The 17647-nt window shown below is 36.2% G+C and overlaps 1 protein-coding gene across 3 annotated transcripts in view; it reads left to right on the top strand.

Annotated features, from left to right (window-relative positions):
- Nucleotides 1–17647, top strand: part of LOC145690736 (ninjurin-2-like) — a 125253-nt gene that overhangs the window by 101028 nt on the left and 6578 nt on the right. For all 3 annotated transcript variants that reach the window (XM_081765919.1, XM_081765918.1, XM_081765917.1), the window contains exons 2-3: nt 6282–6601; nt 11974–12156. In XM_081765919.1, the coding sequence (XP_081622045.1) occupies nt 6374–6601; nt 11974–12156 (411 nt within the window). In that variant the 5' untranslated portion in view covers nt 6282–6373. The remainder of the gene's footprint in view (nt 1–6281; nt 6602–11973; nt 12157–17647) is intronic.

Genomic DNA, 17647 nt, shown 5'->3' with positions numbered 1-17647 from the left:
ATAACATTTTCTCTACCCATTTAAAACACAAAATTCATTTTCCAGTTTGGCGCCCTCTTCACCTGGCGCCTCCTGCGAACGCGCAAAAACTATTTCATCCTGCTAAAATATTATTAATAATTTAAGCACGTAGTGAAATATTCTGCAGTGCTTGGAAATACAACAATTTTCCTCTGTCGAAGGAGGAACTAAGACAAAACTAGCAACAAATCATACTAGTTGGATTTCCCGTGCTTTCAAAATTTCAACTGCATCTCCAAGTAAAAATAATTTGAACTGTAATATTGATACTGCGAAAACTTTATGTTTACTTCTAACTTAATTCTTCAAAATTGAGTTAACCAAAATAAGGTTCAATTATGGTAATGCTCAAGATTTATTAATCAACAAGCAGATTAAAGAAATTAAATCACTGTTAAAATAAAAAGCGTTCTTTCACTTAAGATATTTTTCCAAATTGTTTTATTTAATAAATTTTCTTAAACAAATTCAGTTCAGTACTTCTTTTCTAGGTTTATTAATTATACTTCAGTTGCCAAACATACTTTACTTCTGATGAAGTTAGCAAAACTGCTAAATATATCCCAGAACGGACCTTAAACACAACTGGCTTGCATTTGGAAAACTAATCTCAAGTCCAGACGTTTCTTTAATCAGGGATTCACACACCTATTTCCACGGCAACGCTTACATTAAAACATATGGAAATGAAAACATATACGAGACTATGAACATAATCTGACTTTGTTTACTATCATCAATTTTTTGGGTGAATAATTTTGGAAACATTTATCCCAATTAAGGGAAACAAATATTTACGATACGAAAGCGCTAAAGTGATATAAATTCACATAATTCAGAAGAATTTTCCTTCATATATGTATTTTAATGGGTAGTTCTACATTGGTAATACTACGTCCACGCATATCCTAGACAAATCAAAACATGACTAATTAAATGAAATAAACGAAAAATTGAAAAGATTGAATAATATTATTAATACACAAAATTTGTAACAAATTATGACAATGTTATTAAAAGCACTGTAGGAAAAAAAATTCCTACAAAGGAATTTGTGAAATGAGAATGTAGAAGGAAACGGTGGACTGGGATGGACTCAAATCCTCTCAGACTAGAGTTGAGCACCTACTCAAGTTTTTTTTTTTTTCAGTTACTGGTGGCATTACGATATTTCAAACAAGGATATCCTTATTACTTTCTAGAGTAATATTTTAATATGTAAACACATAAATAAAAGAATTAGATACAATTATATGTAGGCTTCGGATTTTTAGGTCCCAAAAACTTCAAATTAGAATTTTAAAAAGTGCATTTTAGGATTTTATAGGTTTTTAAAAACACCGTTTAGGATTTTTAGCGTTATATTACTGAAAACGGAATATTACTACACTTTAAACAGTTTGTTAGCTATTTCATACTTTAATGGTAACCTTAATTTAGTAAGCTTTATGCTAACCAGTCTTCTGCGTAATAAAAATAATAAAACTCTTCTTACCTTGGACTTTTTTTGATAGCTGAAATATAGTTTAACATATGTATGGACTGTCGTACTATAGTAGTAGTAGTAGTAGTAGTAGTTTTTTTTTGTCAGTTTTCTTATATTTGAAATTTTATACAACACCACAAATATCACTTCACTTTTCTAACAATACACTGAGGAAATACGAATGTTCAAATATTGTTTTTCCGGCACTTTTCATGTTTTCTATAGCGGAAAAAGTGGTCACTTCACTCTCTGTAATGGCACTGCACAACAAAATATTTGGCAATATTTTCTGTTGTGAACTTTTTCCTGTCATCTGACAAAATTCTCTTGAATGCAGAAAAACTGCGTTCCACATCACACGATGTAAGAGGCGCATATTTCATACTGGCTAATTCCTCGGGATTCCATAGCAAATTTTCTTGGACATTGTCTCCACGAAGAATTTGGCCCACTAGTTGTATCTGTGTGAAATCAGGACTGCGTTTCAAAACAGCCTCCAACTTGTCCGCAATTTTTGTTCCAACTTCCCCAGGTACTTTTTTCTCTTTCACTTCTTGAAGAATTTGAAGAGCTTCTGTTAGTGGAAGAGACTTCTTCTCCAATTCAGTGATGGCTTGAGGCAGATGAGAAAAGTTGGCTTTAATGTAACTTAGTTGTTGTACAGCAAAATGTGACTTCAATGCTTTTTTTGTAGACGTGATTGAAGCGGCTTCATTCTCTTCGAGCGAATCGATGACCTGAACAATGCTTTCAAAATTATCTGCATAGTACAGTGCTGCTGAGAGCCACGTTCCCCAACGGGACACAACGGGCTGTGGTGGCAGTGGTGTGTTTGGAAGCATATCCTTGAAGGTAGCCACTCTGTTAGGAGCTTTCAAGAAAACCTTCTTTACAGATGAAATTATGTCGTTGACGATTGGGTGTAATTCTCGAATGATTTCTGCTACACGATGGAGTCCGTGTGCTAAACAGGTGACGTGCAACATGCGAGGATGGAAAGCCTTCAAGCATTCACCCATTTTCAACATATACGCTGCACTGTCTGTAACCAACAATCTCAGTCTATCTTTTTCTTCATTTGGGCAAAGCAATTGTAAAGTTTCCTTAACAGCGATGGCCAACGTCGAATGGTTTGTTTTGGACAGTTCCTTACATAGAATAACATGAGGGAGTCCCGGCTCTTCACAGTCAAGTTTTCCCACGATTACACTTGCAATGTATCTGCCGCAGCTACCCGTTGTTTCATCCACACTTAGCCATATGAGGTTGTCACCAATGTCCTCTCGAATTTCTTCAATTGTCTTTTCATACAGCAATGGCAAATAATTTTTTCGAAGAGTTGATTCATCGGGAACTTTCTGCATGCAAAAATCTTCCAGAAACTTTTTAAAAATTGGATTTTGAAGAGATGAAAACGGAATGTTGACTGAAGTGAGGGCTTTACAAAGTTCTAATTTAAAATTAGGTTCTCTTCTCCGGACTTGAAACCGAGGAACGGTTGCTTGTTTCTCTGTTCTCTCTTCTCTCTCCTTTCTACATTTGCTTTATGAGTGGCTGATTTCTGATGTTGTTGCACGTGGGATCGCTTGTCCGCAGGCACCTGAAAGACATTAAAGAGGTACTCTGCTGTTGTATAAAAATAAAAAGTGAGGAAACGTCTTAAATATTGCTATCAGAAAAACATATTACAGGTGAAAAGATTAAGAAAAAGGGACAAATGTTTCGATGGACATTTTACATATCTTGTATTATGGGTTCTCATTTCTTTTAAAGCCTTTAGTTAAAAAAAAAAAAAACAAAATACTTCATTTTCATACAGACCTTATTTCTCTTTCTGTCTGTTGAAACAATCCCATGAGAGGACAAGAATACGAGGAAACTGTACAAAACTACAAAAACATAAATAATCTACAGTGATACGTAAAATTATGATGGAAAAAAAGACGTTTTAAAACTTTTTAGTGAGGGGGTGCGGGAAGGATACAAATGATTCGTTGAACACGTTTTGAATGTCTATTTTATTTTTTCTGAGCAACCAATGAAAATAAATTAAAATTATTTTACGCTATTTAAACTTCCTGCTCTGTTTTTAGTAAAATATTTCCGTTAATTGCCGTTTTAAGTTTTAAACTAAGGGAATAAATTCCCTTTAAGTGGCTGCTTAACGCACAAACCGTAGTTAAACGAATAAACAATAAAACTGCCAGCAACCCAGAATTTAATGTTAGAAGATTAAGAGGCTCTGTAGTCTATTGGTTAGAACCTTGGACTCTTATTCGCGTGGTTCCGGGTTCGATTTCCGTTCAGAGCATCCAGTTTGGGAGTCCACCCAGCGTCGTGGAGCAAAGAAATATACACGATACGCTTGTTGGCGGGCAGTGCTTTGTAACAACTGCTCCGTTACAGAGGCGGATACGTAGTTCCACCATTTCCTAACCGATGACACTAAGGTAGCAAGGTCTGTGACTTCAGTGGTTAAACAATTTCAAAAATGCTAGATTACTAAAGGGGTTGCATATCTCGAGCTGAATCGTGATTGAATAAATTTCACTTGCAGCAAATATAAACACAAAGAAAAGTAAAAAGATAGATGGAGTTAAATTTTACATTTGGCAGTACCAATCGTACACATTTACGCAAGGAAAACTTTAAACCAGGACTTGAAGCACACAAACGACTATTTAGATTTTAAACTGAGGACAACATCTGCTATCCCTCAAGAGTCAACTACAACTATTGTAAATTGTTATTGTAGTAAGGTGACACCAAAATAAGTTTACAACCAGCCCATGATTTGAGTTGAATCGTAGTCAGCACATCGTTAGTATATGGATCGTTAATGTTGCTAGTTTTCTTGACCGGCGTTTGCTATTTTTAATTCAAGTATCTGCACAATCGCAATCGGTTCATGATGATTGGCCCAAACCAAAAAATGAATGTCTAGACTGGGAATCGAATTAAATGCATTCTAAATTTAAACCGAAAATTCAGTACACATTTCAATAATTACAAGGCTTTGAGACAACGCAGGCTAATGCTCTTTAATGTTCATGCTTTTAGTGGGCATGGTCCCGATTTCGACCCTCAATAAATGCACAATTTGAGGTAGCTATCGTGAAGCAAATAAAGACAATAAACTTGCTTGAAAATTGAAATAAGAAAATAAAGAACAACGAAATTTGGACTAAAGAGCCAGCAACTATAACAATAATTAATGGCGATGTGCCGTTTACCCACCATTTCCACGAAATTCCGTGCGCATAATTTTGTAGGAAGAAAGAATATGCTTAGATCAACTAAAATTAGGTGGTTAGTCGAATAGCATCACATGAGGGGGGGAGCCATAACTCACTTGGTAGAGTGCTGCATTCACATTCGGGATGTACTCCGTTTGATCTCGTCCACAGTCACCAGACAAATACTGGAATGGTACCTTTAAGTAGGCCTATTTAAACTCAAGAGAAGGTACCATTCCTTCATTTGCCTGGTATGACTGGGGGGAAAGGAAAACATAGATAGGATGGTCGGTGACGGAAATGCACGACTTCCCGAATGCCAAACCAACACTCTATCAACAAAAATAACTCGCCAAGGCCCATTTTTCTTAAATCTCTTTCCTTTGTTGTTTAAAATTCTCATTGTAAAATGGACTTCCTAGCTATATATGAATAATCCTAGTTGTGTAAAAACATTAAAAAATAAAATTCTTAAAATAATAATTTATTAAACTCACCTGCTTGTCACATGCTTGGCAAAAGATGACTTTACCATCAGTTGTGAAGTTGTTGTCCGATATTGTCCATTCTCGAATTAGAACACTTTTGGATGATTTTTGTTTCGGCATGATCTTTCCTTTTCAGTTCCAATCTTCAGTGTTAAGAGAACTCGTACAAATTTTATATGATCCAAATGCAATCACAATAAACACAATTCTTTCTCCTTTCTTACAAGGTTAGAACACTGACACAATGTCCACTGCTGACAGGGAGAAGAGGTCAACGCCATCAGCTTGAACCTTCTATCGAATGACCGCGCACCTGTTGTTGCTAAAAATAAACTTGCTGCCCCGCTTATTCACAATCGCAGCGTCAAATTACAAAGAAACATGCTGTGTGAAGGAAACCTTGTTATTGCATTGTTGAAAGCTGGTTAACTACGTGTTTGAAAGTATTTTTCAAGTTAAAAATAACTATAAAGAATCATTTAGGACGTTATAGGTTCTAAAAGCTAATTTAGGATTTTTTAGGTCCTAACCTCCCAATTAGGACATTTTAGGTCCTATAAAACTAATATAGTTCTACTTATAGCAACTTGAAATGTAAAGAAAACACGAATTTTTTGCATTCACTGTACAGGAATAAAATAGGTTCGAACCTAAGAATCCGGAGCCTAATTATATGTATACGGGGCCTTATTCCGTAACAGTTTCCGTTAACGCAACGCAAATTCTGCGTTTTGGTTCGTGATTAGCGGCATCTCAGTTACAATCGATATCTGGATAGTTTCCGTTCCGTTAGTTTGCGCAATTTTTGCAAAGGTTCTTATGGAATGAAGCCCACGGAGTTAGTAGTGTATACGTATAGCACATCCTTATTTTATCCTTAAACATATGACCAACTTGAACTTAAAAATGGTATATATTGTCTACTGAGATCGTATTTCACTTTATGTGGAGATATCAAGAAAACATATTACTGTTAATATACTACACAAACTTACCTCTATTTATAGAAAGAAATAATTACAATAATTGCATTTTTTGGTTTTCTTTTAGAGATCACAGAATCCTTGCGCCAACGAGGTCCAAAATCTGACACCACATCCAGTTCGTCGTCCTCATCACCGTCCGTTTCCCCGTCACCAAGGATGCCGACGACTCCTTCAGTGGAGCTGGCAGGCCTAAGAGAACCCGACGCTCGATGGGAGGGAAGACCAACAAGTGGACCAGAAATCGACGACCTTGAACCACCAGAATCAGGCATCGATGATGGACTGTTACCTCGGAGGCCAGGAAGCAGAAGACCCTCAATTACTCCAACACAGCCAACTACGCCTATAATTCCTGAGGGTCCATCGTACCCAGTGCCTCCACAGGTATGACAAAGTTCCCACAACATATAACATTAGAGTATTTCAAGTAGAATCTCATACGATATTCCCAGATGGGATACTGAAGTAGGGTTGGATACGAAAACAACAGTTTGAAATTGTTTTGTTTCGAATAGATGTAGTGAAAGTTATGTCTAGTCTCGGAAAGTGTCTATATTCTTGTATCTTGTCACGGAAAGTCTGTCTCGTCTCGTTTTGTGGGTAACCCCATACACAATATGTAATAAGTACGAGCTCAATATTGAGGATCAAATGTGTAAGAACTTAATATGTAAGCGGTACAGGTAATTATTTGGGCCAGATTAGCTCTAAATCGATACCGATATAGAATACCATACTATTTGTTCGCTCTGTGGACAGTCAGTGACATACGATGCTGACAGTCTTAGTTCATTATATCCAGAATCAAGGTGTCTTAGTTTATTATAAGCAGAATCAACCTTTGTTATATGTGTATGACTAGGTATGTAAGGATACTGGAGTAAATGTGTTGAGTGTAACAGTGACCTCAGGTAATGATGCCACAGAATTTTTTTTTTTAGTTTAATAATTTTATTTATTTATTTTTGATAAGTCCCACGATTATGTTACGAGACTAAGGAAGAGGGTATTGAAGATAATGAACGAAATGGTGAAATGAGAAAAATGATATGAAACAGGGAAACCCTAGGAAAACTCACACTTGTATATGTATAGCACAAGAGCTGGTATTGAACCTGAGAACTAACACACCAGAAGTGAGTACTTTACCGCTGAGCTACCGCGGCGTTACAAAACTCGTGGTAAGACATTATCAGAGAAGAAGTATTGTGGGCGTAAACAATCCTAAATGACAGAAGCTAGCATTTGTAAACAGAATTGTCATAAACATATAAATAAAAGCGGCACAACTGACTGCAGAATTTAATCAGTATGTAGCATATATAAATATTTTGCATTGGGCTCGCTCGGGGTCAATAATCTCAATTGGGCTCGCGCTCACTCGCTCTCTAGCTCACTTGTCTCAAGCGGAGTCACACTCATAAGTTCTCATTTCTTTCAATTGAGTTCCCCTTCACTCCGGCTCGGACGTTTTCACTTATTTCATTGGACTCATTCGGGCTCGAGCTCACTATCTTTAACTATGCTCGGGATCTCTCGGGTTCGCACTGAATTCTCTGGTTCAAAACCAGTGGTTTCCAACATGAAGGCTTGAAGAGCGAGCACGGGAGGCACAAGGTACTTGCATAAATAAACTGTGAACTTATGAATAAAGCATCATTGGTAATTCAGCTTGCAATTTACCTCTAACAAATTTCACAGACGCTACATAGGCAGGAGAAGGCCATGAAGTATAGAGGGTTTACGAAGGGCGTGAAAGTAAACAAGATTCGGAACCAATGATATAGACTGACTTTCTTCGACATTCAGAGTCTGACGAGGATGGAATGACATTAACACCGGCAGTAGATTTTTCAATTTCAAAATTTCTAATGATTACATCATCAATGATTGGAAGAGAGCAGAATGGCCGATAAATGATTTTTCTTCCAGTTTTCAACAACATACCTGGTCTACTATTAGTGTACGCTCTAACAGGCGTATGTTCTGGACTGCCTACTCCCTACTGTTAAATACGATTAAACTTTGTCATGGTATGAATCGCAATTTAATGGTATTCCGTTGATCTTATTATTACTCTTAAAAGCTGAAATACTCTGGGTGATTATTAGAGTATTTTAGATAACCAGATGCATTCTATGGTACAGATGTTCCATAACAACAAATCAGTTTTCCACAATGACAAAGCACCGATATCCTCAACGAAACAAGTTCAGGTGTGATTTTATGAACATCAGGATGATCTTTTTGGTTCGTTCGATCTCTCGACTTCATATTACGCATAGATTGAAAGCAGCGAGTCCTGTACATATTTTCTCCTCCATTATCACTGACACAACTGAGTTCAGCACTGCGTGAAGAAAGGTCCATTCACGAGTTACATGCCTTGATTATACGACAAATACAAGCTGAACTACAAGGTCAAGTGGCTCCAACCAGTGGTGGATCTAGCCCGGGGCAGGAGATCCTAGGGCCCCCAGTTTCTTGAGTGACAAAAGTAATTTAAACTATTATTTATACATTTTTGAAAGTTTTTACTGAACTCATAATATAGCTGTCATGATCTGGGTTCCGGCTGCCCCCCCCCCGTTTTTACCGTCTAGATCCGCCACTGACTCCAACGCTAGGTTCCTCACGAGACCAGACAAGACAGAATTGTCATGGCGATATACGAAACGAGATAGAGCTCTTCCAATAAAAGCAAATATACTTTTCGAGACGAGAAAGCACTTTCGCTACAACTTTCCACACGAGACAGCCTCAGCTCTTGTCTCGTAGCTAATCCAATGTAACGCAGTATTAAACAATTAAGTATTATAGTTTACGTATAATCTGTAACTGTGCCACAGTTATTCTTAACTTATATTCACAACTGAGTACCTCAACGTTCATGAGAGTATGTCCTTAAGTTCTGAGTTAGGCCTTAAGCCTCAGTACAAAACCAAACATAAACACACTATTAACGCAAGAGATATTCATTGTCCTATACTTCCGTATTCGCATATAAGAGCTGTTACTAATTGTGCTCCAACTAACCCTCATATAATCATATTAACATAATTCGAGATAGAGATTCTAATCCATAATAGAATATAAGGCTATAAATCCATTTATATCTATATGTGATTTCAATCCTGCATGATTTGTTTTCACGGTGTCTATCCAAGCTACAAATATTCAATTTTCAATCTAGAGGCATGCGCCAGTGTTTGTTATTATTTTGTGTCCATAGCCTTCTGGCCTCATTTTGAATAGCAAACTGCATTTTCTTAAGATGTTTCCATTGTTTTGATGACTACCTGTATATTCTAATATATAATGTTGAGATACAGTAGACAATTTCTTTTCGTCGAGCAAAATGATGAATAATATCAGAATTCTTATTTGGAAAATATTAGGTCTACATGCCATTATCTTATGTAAATATTAACTTTTTTCAATATTTTATGTATATGCTCACTGTCATTGTCAGTGTGCTTTCAATACTGTGATGTATTTTGTATATCATCTGGAACATTGCTATTGAATGCGTCAACTAAATTGACGTTTGACCTTGAACCTTCTTGCAAATCGACCAATCCGCTTATAGCAACGTTACCAACGCTGTTATGTAGGAGTCCAATTCGACTAACATGCTGTGTATTGTTGGTAAAACGCGAATATTGTCAACATGCCGCAATACTTGATCATTCAAAGGAATTGTGTCATCAGACATTTGACAATAACTCATCGTTACGAGCTCATTGCTTCAATTTAACTGTAGCCCAGTACAGTGTGGTTTCATGTGTAGGAACTGACGCTAAACTGTAAACACAATTAAAATTAAGGTTAAACAAACAAACAAACAAACAAAAAAAGAGTGAATTGGCGATTTTCTGAATTTGCATCGGTTCACTTCGAGAATACTAATGATCAAAGATGCTCTCATTGGTTCAAAACAATACACTGTGATGGAGAAAACAATTCAGATGGAGGCAGACTGTAATTATGTGAAACATGTTCCAGTGACATCATTTCGTACTTAACGGTATAAGTAGATTATTTTCGAACACATATGACTTCTGGCGCGAAGCTAGTCAGCGAGCCGGAATATTGGAGGGGAAGTTCTGTCACGTGATGAGTTGCGCACTGTGCAATCGCTGTGGTTAGTATGTGTGAGCTGTTAGTCAATTGTTTTCGCGCTGCTGTAGAAACGTCATACTGTGCGACTCGATTCAAATGTGGAGGTCGCGGTGGCTCAGTGGTAGAGCGTTCACCTCAGGTGCTTCGGGTCCCAGGTTCGATCCCAGGCCCGATCCCGATCGACAAACACCGTGTGCGTGGCTTTTCTCGGGGTTCTCCCGTTTCCTCCCACGTTCTTCATTCCACCATTTCATTCATTACTCATCATCACCGTCTCCTTTAGCCTAACCGGCATAACCGTGGGACGTAAAACTCAAAGATTTCATTTCATTTCATTTTCGATTCAAATGTGCACGTACGAATGCTCACAGCTGTTCCGAAAATAATTTACTTATACGTTCCGTAGTCACTCTTGAGATAAAAGAATTATGGACAGAAGAAATATGATAAATCTATTTCTTATGTAAATTACCTAGATATATTCCATTGTTGACATCGGTTTCATGTGCTTTACTGCTTTCTTTCACTTTCCATTAAACTGCATGAGAGAAAGTTTTTAAGTGATTATTCCTCTTTGACACGACCTCCATCTATCGTTCACATCAGTCGTCAAGTTTTATTATTGTATAGGACTCGATCAAGGTTGATGGATCGGTTCAAATATGAAGTCCTATGCAACCAATTACTTTTACAGTCGATACTTCAATGTAGTTGCTCGAACCTTTTACATTCGGTCAGATACAATTTACCTCGTCTAAGGTCATTATAAACTTCCACCGATATCTCGGCCGGTGCCATTCTTACAGCTTTCTGCAGTTGGTTCTCCGTTGGACGATATGGCTGATATGTAACTCCATCCATCTTGACTCTGGAATTATTACTTACATAATTAATATTTTTCTTTATTTAATTTAATTTTAATTTAATTTGTTCTAATTTAATAAAGAAGTACATATTCTGGTCAGAGAAGAATACTAAAAATATGGCAGACTTTTAGCGAGAATCATTCGCCATATGGACTGCTCTGAGACGTAACTTTTCCGGAATGGTGAAGGGGTATTGAAACACAGGAAAGCAAGTGGCCATAGCACTCTGTCGGTAGATTCTCCGACGCTGTTTCATATCTTAAATCCGTGCAAAAACGATGGTATAAATTGTACTGGGATCCAATTAGGAAGTGGCTTATCTGACTATACACGTCTGAGGTTAATAACACAGCATGTCATCATACTATGGCGAATTCACAAGGTAGCATCCAATAACAAATCAGTGTTCCGGACATAACTATATTGAACAACTGAACTGTGCAACGCACAATCCTATAATGTAGCCTTCCCACAATCGATTTACTTTCGGCAGCATTAGACTTCTCACAACATGACTACTTTGCTAGGGACACATCACACACTGCTGCATTAGTGTTGCAACCATCGTTTTTCTGCACTGTGTATTGGCGTTTGCATTTTGTCTATCTCGAAGCGTATCAGCTTTTGTTTTCTTATCTATGACCCTTTTTTTATCTGGAATGCGCAAAATAAACTTCATTTTTTAGAATAGTAGTGAAAGGCAGTATGTTTCGTACATTGTGTATGTTGTAGTAACAACTTTTAATTGACGTATAACTATTTATCCAGACAGGATCCCGACCAGTGGACGTGAACCAGTACGCAACGAAGAAAACTTTGGCGCAAGGCATGATGGATTTAGCTCTTTTGTCTGCAAACGCCAATCAACTGCGCTATGTATTGGAGAGCGGGGGTTCCCATCCGTATTACTACGCTAATCTTGTCTTGATTAGCCTTAGTTTAATTATTCAGGTAAGAGCAAGTAGTAAACCATGTAAAAGGTAATTACAATGCAAGATACGCTATAGCATGCAGATTGCATAAGCTTGATCATTAGTCTAAATCTGTTATAATATTCACCTAAGACTTCTGTATCCTGTATTATTGAATGAATATCTATTAAGTCAATTATAGGATAAGTCAAATATCTACTGTATTTATCTCGGTTTCAATTAGGCTTGGTTTAGTAGAATTCATTGACAATTCTTCTTAGAATTCTTTGTCCAAGTAATTTCCTGGTGCACGCGCAGACTTACTGTCTGACTCAAACTTCTTGACCTTTGGTGAAAGTCAATGGCGTGTAAGAGCAACATTGTCGGATTTCATTTCTTTTCATGTACAAGTATAAAGCGAAACGTTTCCTTCGTGAAATACTGATCGGAGAACGATGGAAACACTTTAAACTGAAAAAGGCGAAAGAATAAACACTGGTTTAGATAGACTTGTGTATAAAGAAATAATCTTCCAATAAAATGATGAACCACTGTACGTAGAATCATGATTTTTCTCCTTTAATATTTAGAAATGATTTTCTTTTTCCTAAACATACACTAACATTATATTAATAAAGACATTTTTGAGTGCAAATAATATTTCTTCCAAGCATCAAGTATTAGACAACCTCGCGTAATTTTCATTGGGTATTGTAAAAAAAAAAATAATAAATAAAACGCCTTAAACATCAAGAGATTTGAACCAGACCGTAGCCAAGGTTTATGTTTTGATGTACTCCATTAAATAAAATTACGATTTTAGTTAACGACACACGAGTATATTCTTCAACTTAGAGAAAATTGATAATGAGGGAAGATTTGGTGGAATAAGAATGTTCGAGAAGCAGAAGATTCCTGAGGAAACCCTGGAGCACAATATTCCGCATCATAAGCTGAACAATCCTGGAATTGACCTAAAGACCTGCCTATCAGATGTGGGAACTCTGCCATTGAGACAACGAGTGCCCACAAATTAGTATTTTGGTTCTTCCTTCCAGTTACAAGAATGCTTCTGCTTGTATGAGAATTATAGTACCTCATTCTTTGTCACGTTTTAGTTAACTATTAAGTAGAAGGGATCCTTGAAAAATTACTCCTTCAATTAGAAGTTGATTCTGTTTCTTGTAGAATCAGTAGTCTTTTTAACTGATCTGTGTCTTCTGTCAACCCAGATAAATTGTCTTTAACTTCATCTTTGTGTTTGCGAAATAATTATTTATAGCTACAGTCAAGATCAGGGGCGGATCCAGAGGGGGGCGATGGGGGCGATCGCCCCCCCCACAAGAGGAAACTTTCTTATTTTATATATAAATAAACCCATCCATAACAAATTTGGAGCTCTTAAAAGTAGCAGTATTACAGCCAACCGCCCCCCCCCCAGAAGTCCGTCCTGGATCCGCCCCTGGTCAAGATAATGGTGTGGAAACACATTTTTCCAACGTATGTCTCTTACTTTGCAATAACGTTTTCCATATTGAAGAGCGTTCAAAAATATCTTACAATACTCTTAAAAACTTTTGATGTACACTTTACCTGCTATCTACAATAGTTGTAGCTACTAAATGCTTTTTGCAAAACCACAATACAAGATCAGTTATTTCCCCCCCCTATTTCCTACATTTTTATTGAAATATGTGCTTAGATTCTGTATTCAAGTAAGCAATAGTGTACTATAAAACACTCAAGTTCATGATTGGTCGAAAAGCCGGAAAGACATTTATTAAACGACACGGATCTTAAAATAAACATGTTTTATGGCTAGAACTTCTGATTTCAAATTTAATTTAAGGTTTCTCAAATGTGACTCCAGCTTTATAATATTTATGTTAATTCATGCGTATGTGTAACGAGTCTTTCCTAGTAAGATAGTGAAAGGAATACCCTAGTCTTTCCTAGTAAGATAGGTAATACCATTACTTTGATACGATTTTTTGAAATTTTCAACACACATAAAACAAGAAAATATACGTTGATTTTTTTTTAAAAAAAGAAATGGTCACATTTACAACTACATAGTACTTACTATCTGTGAAAGTTTGAAGTTATTTGGACCATCCCTATCAGTATTAAAAAATATTAAATTTTGAGCATGTATGATACGATAGTTCGGTAAGGGGTGGGTGGGTTACGGAGTCGAAACTTCTTAAGGGGAGGTTTTATATGAAAACTAATATTTTGGGTCAATAATGACCCAATTTGGATCAAGGGCCGATTTCAGTATCTTATTAGGAATGAACTTTTCTTTAGTTTTAAAACTAGTAATCGTGTTGTATACTGTCATATAAACATGATTAAATAACTGAAAAATGCCTCGCTACAAGAAGCATTGAGTAAATTAAAATGCTGTTCTTGACCATAAATGCAGCATTTACGAAATATAATTTTAGATTTAGTAACAATTTAATATATATATATATATATATACGTATATGTGTATCTTGATCGTAGCGCTTTCTGTTCACACAAACCTACCGCAAGAATCAAATTATAAGTCGAAGATCTTTGTAAAGTCGAAGATCATTGTCAAGACTTTGCCGAATTTCTTAAATTCTACCATATTAACGTTTACCGGGGAAAAATAGTGCTAAGATAAGACATTTTCCAATAGATAAATGTTATTGAGCTGAACAAAAGATAGACGTGAACGTAAAACCTCATGTGTAGTTTTCGACAAAATCGAAACAACGAACTTTTTTTTTACTTTAAAATATGTCATTAGTTGCCAATAATAATCTATACTTTTTTTTATTTTCCTGGAAGAAATTTCCCTTTTATTTATGTACTGTATATACAGCAAAATACAGTGTTAACTAGCAGATTACAGACGTATATTGTTGTTTGTCTTTTCCTAACGCTGATATGCTCCTTTACTCACACACTACTTTATCGTTTTTTGACGGTGGTATTCTCTTTTACTCACATACTATTTGTGATGTGTGTTTTCCTGCGACATACTCACATACTACTTGTAATTTGTCTTTTCCATACTATGACGTGCTCCTTTACTCCAATACTACTTCTAATTTGTCTTTTCCCAACTGTGACATGGTCGTTCACTCACATACTACTTGTAATTTGTGTTTTCCTGTGACATGATCCTCTACTCACATACTAATTGTAACTTGTCTTTTCCACACTATAACGTGCTCCTTTACTCAAATACTACTTGTAATTTGTCTTTTCCCAACTGTGACATGGTCTTTTACTCACATACTATTTATAATTCGTGTTTTTCTGTAACATGATCTTTTACTCACATACTACTTATAATTTGTCTTTTCTACACTATAACATTCTCCTTCACACACATAATACTTCTAATTTGTCTTTTGATAACGGTGACATGCTCTTATACTCACACACTATTTTATGTTTTATTTTATTTTATTTTTTTTGACGGTGGCATTCTCTTTTCCTCACATACTATTTGTGATGTGTGTTTTCCTGCGACATACTCACATACTACTTGTAATTTGTCTTTTCCATACTATGACGTGCTCCTTTACTCCAATACTACTTCTAATTTGTCTTTTCCCAACTGTGACATGGTAGTTCACTCACATACCACTTGTAATTTGTGTTTTTCTGTGACATGATCTTTTACTCACATACTACTTATAATTTGTCTTTTCTACACTATAACATTCTCCTTCACACACATAATACTTCTAATTTGTCTTTTGATAACGGTGACATGTTCATTTACTCACACACTATTTTATGTTTTATTTTATTTTATTTTTTTTGACGGTGGCATTCTCTTTTACTCACATACTATTTGTGATGTGTGTTTTCCTGCGACATACTCACATACTACTTGTAATTTGCCTTTCCATACTATGACGTGCTCCTTTACTCAAATACTACTTCTAATTTGTCTTTTCCCAACTGTGACATGGTCGTTCACTCACATACCACTTGTAATTTGTGTTTTTCTGTGACATGATCTTTTACTCACATACTACCTATAATTTGTCTTTTCTACAGTATAACATTCTCCTTCACACACATAATACTTCTAATTTGTCTTTTGATAACGGTGACATGCTCATTTACTCACACACTATTTTATGTTTTATTTTATTTTATTTTTTTTGACGGTGGCATTCTCTTTTACTCACATACTATTTGTGATGTGTCTTTTCCTGCGACATACTCACATACTACTTGTAATTTGTCTTTTCCATACTATGACGTGCTCCTTTACTCCAATACTACTTGGCTCAGTGGTAGAGCGTTCACCTCTGGTGCTTGGGGTCCCGGGTTCGATCCCAGCCCCCGCCAAGTGAACTTTGTGGTGGACAAACACTTCGTGCGTGGGTTTTCTCGGGGTTCTCCCGTTTCCTCCCACTTCCTTCATTCCACCATTTCATTCATTACTCATCATCACCGTCTCCTTTAGCGTAACCGGCATAACCGTGGGACGTAAAACTCAAAGATTTCATTTCATTTCCAATACTACTTCTAAATTGTCTTTTCCCAACTGTGACATGGTCGTTCACTCACATACTACTTGTAATTTGTGTTTTCCTGTGACATGATCCTTTACTCACATACTACTTGTAATTTGTTTTTTCCACACTATAACGTGCTCCTTTACTCAAATATTACTTGTAATTTGTCTTTTCCCAACTGTGACATGGTCGTTCACTCACATACTACTTGTAATTTGTGTTTTCCTGTGACATGATCCTTTACTCACATACTACTTGTAATTTGTTTTTTCCACACTATAACGTGCTCCTTTAATCAAATATTACTTGTAATTTGTCTTTTCCCAACTGTGACATGGTCGTTCACTCACATACCACTTGTAATTTGTGTTTTTCTGTGACATGATCTTTAACTCACATACTACTTATAATATGTCTTTTCTACACTATAACATTCTCCTTCACACACATAATACTTCTAATTTGTCTTTTGATAACGGTGACATGTTCCTTTACTCACACACTATTATATGTTTTATTTTATTTTATTTTTTTTTGACGGTGGCATTCTCTTTTACTCACATACCATTTGTGATGTGTGTTTTCCTGCGACATACTCACATACTACTTGTAATTTGTCTTTTCCATACTATGACGTGCTCCTTTACTCCAATACTACTTCTAATTTGTCTTTTCCCAACTGTGACATGGTCGTTCACTCACATACCACTTGTAATTTGTATTTTTCTGTGACATGATCTTTTACTCACATACTACTTATAATATGTCTTTTCTACAGTATAACATTCTCCTTCACACACATAATACTTCTAATTTGTCTTTTGATAACGGTGACATGCTCCCTTACTCACACACTATTTTATGTTTTACTTTATTTTATTTTTTTGACGGTGGCATTCTCTTTTACTCACATACTATTTGTGATGTGTGTTTTCCTGCGACATATTTACATACTACTTGTAATTTGTCTTTTCCATACTATGACGTGCTCTTTTACTCCAATACTACTTCTAATTT

The sequence above is a fragment of the Thermobia domestica genome, chromosome 7 (genome assembly GCF_964235325.1).
Source record: "Thermobia domestica chromosome 7, izTheDome1.hap1.1, whole genome shotgun sequence".
Classification (NCBI taxonomy): domain Eukaryota; kingdom Metazoa; phylum Arthropoda; class Insecta; order Zygentoma; family Lepismatidae; genus Thermobia; species Thermobia domestica.
The sequence above is the reverse complement of the archived record's forward strand: the minus strand, read 5'-3'. Positions and strand labels throughout refer to the sequence as shown.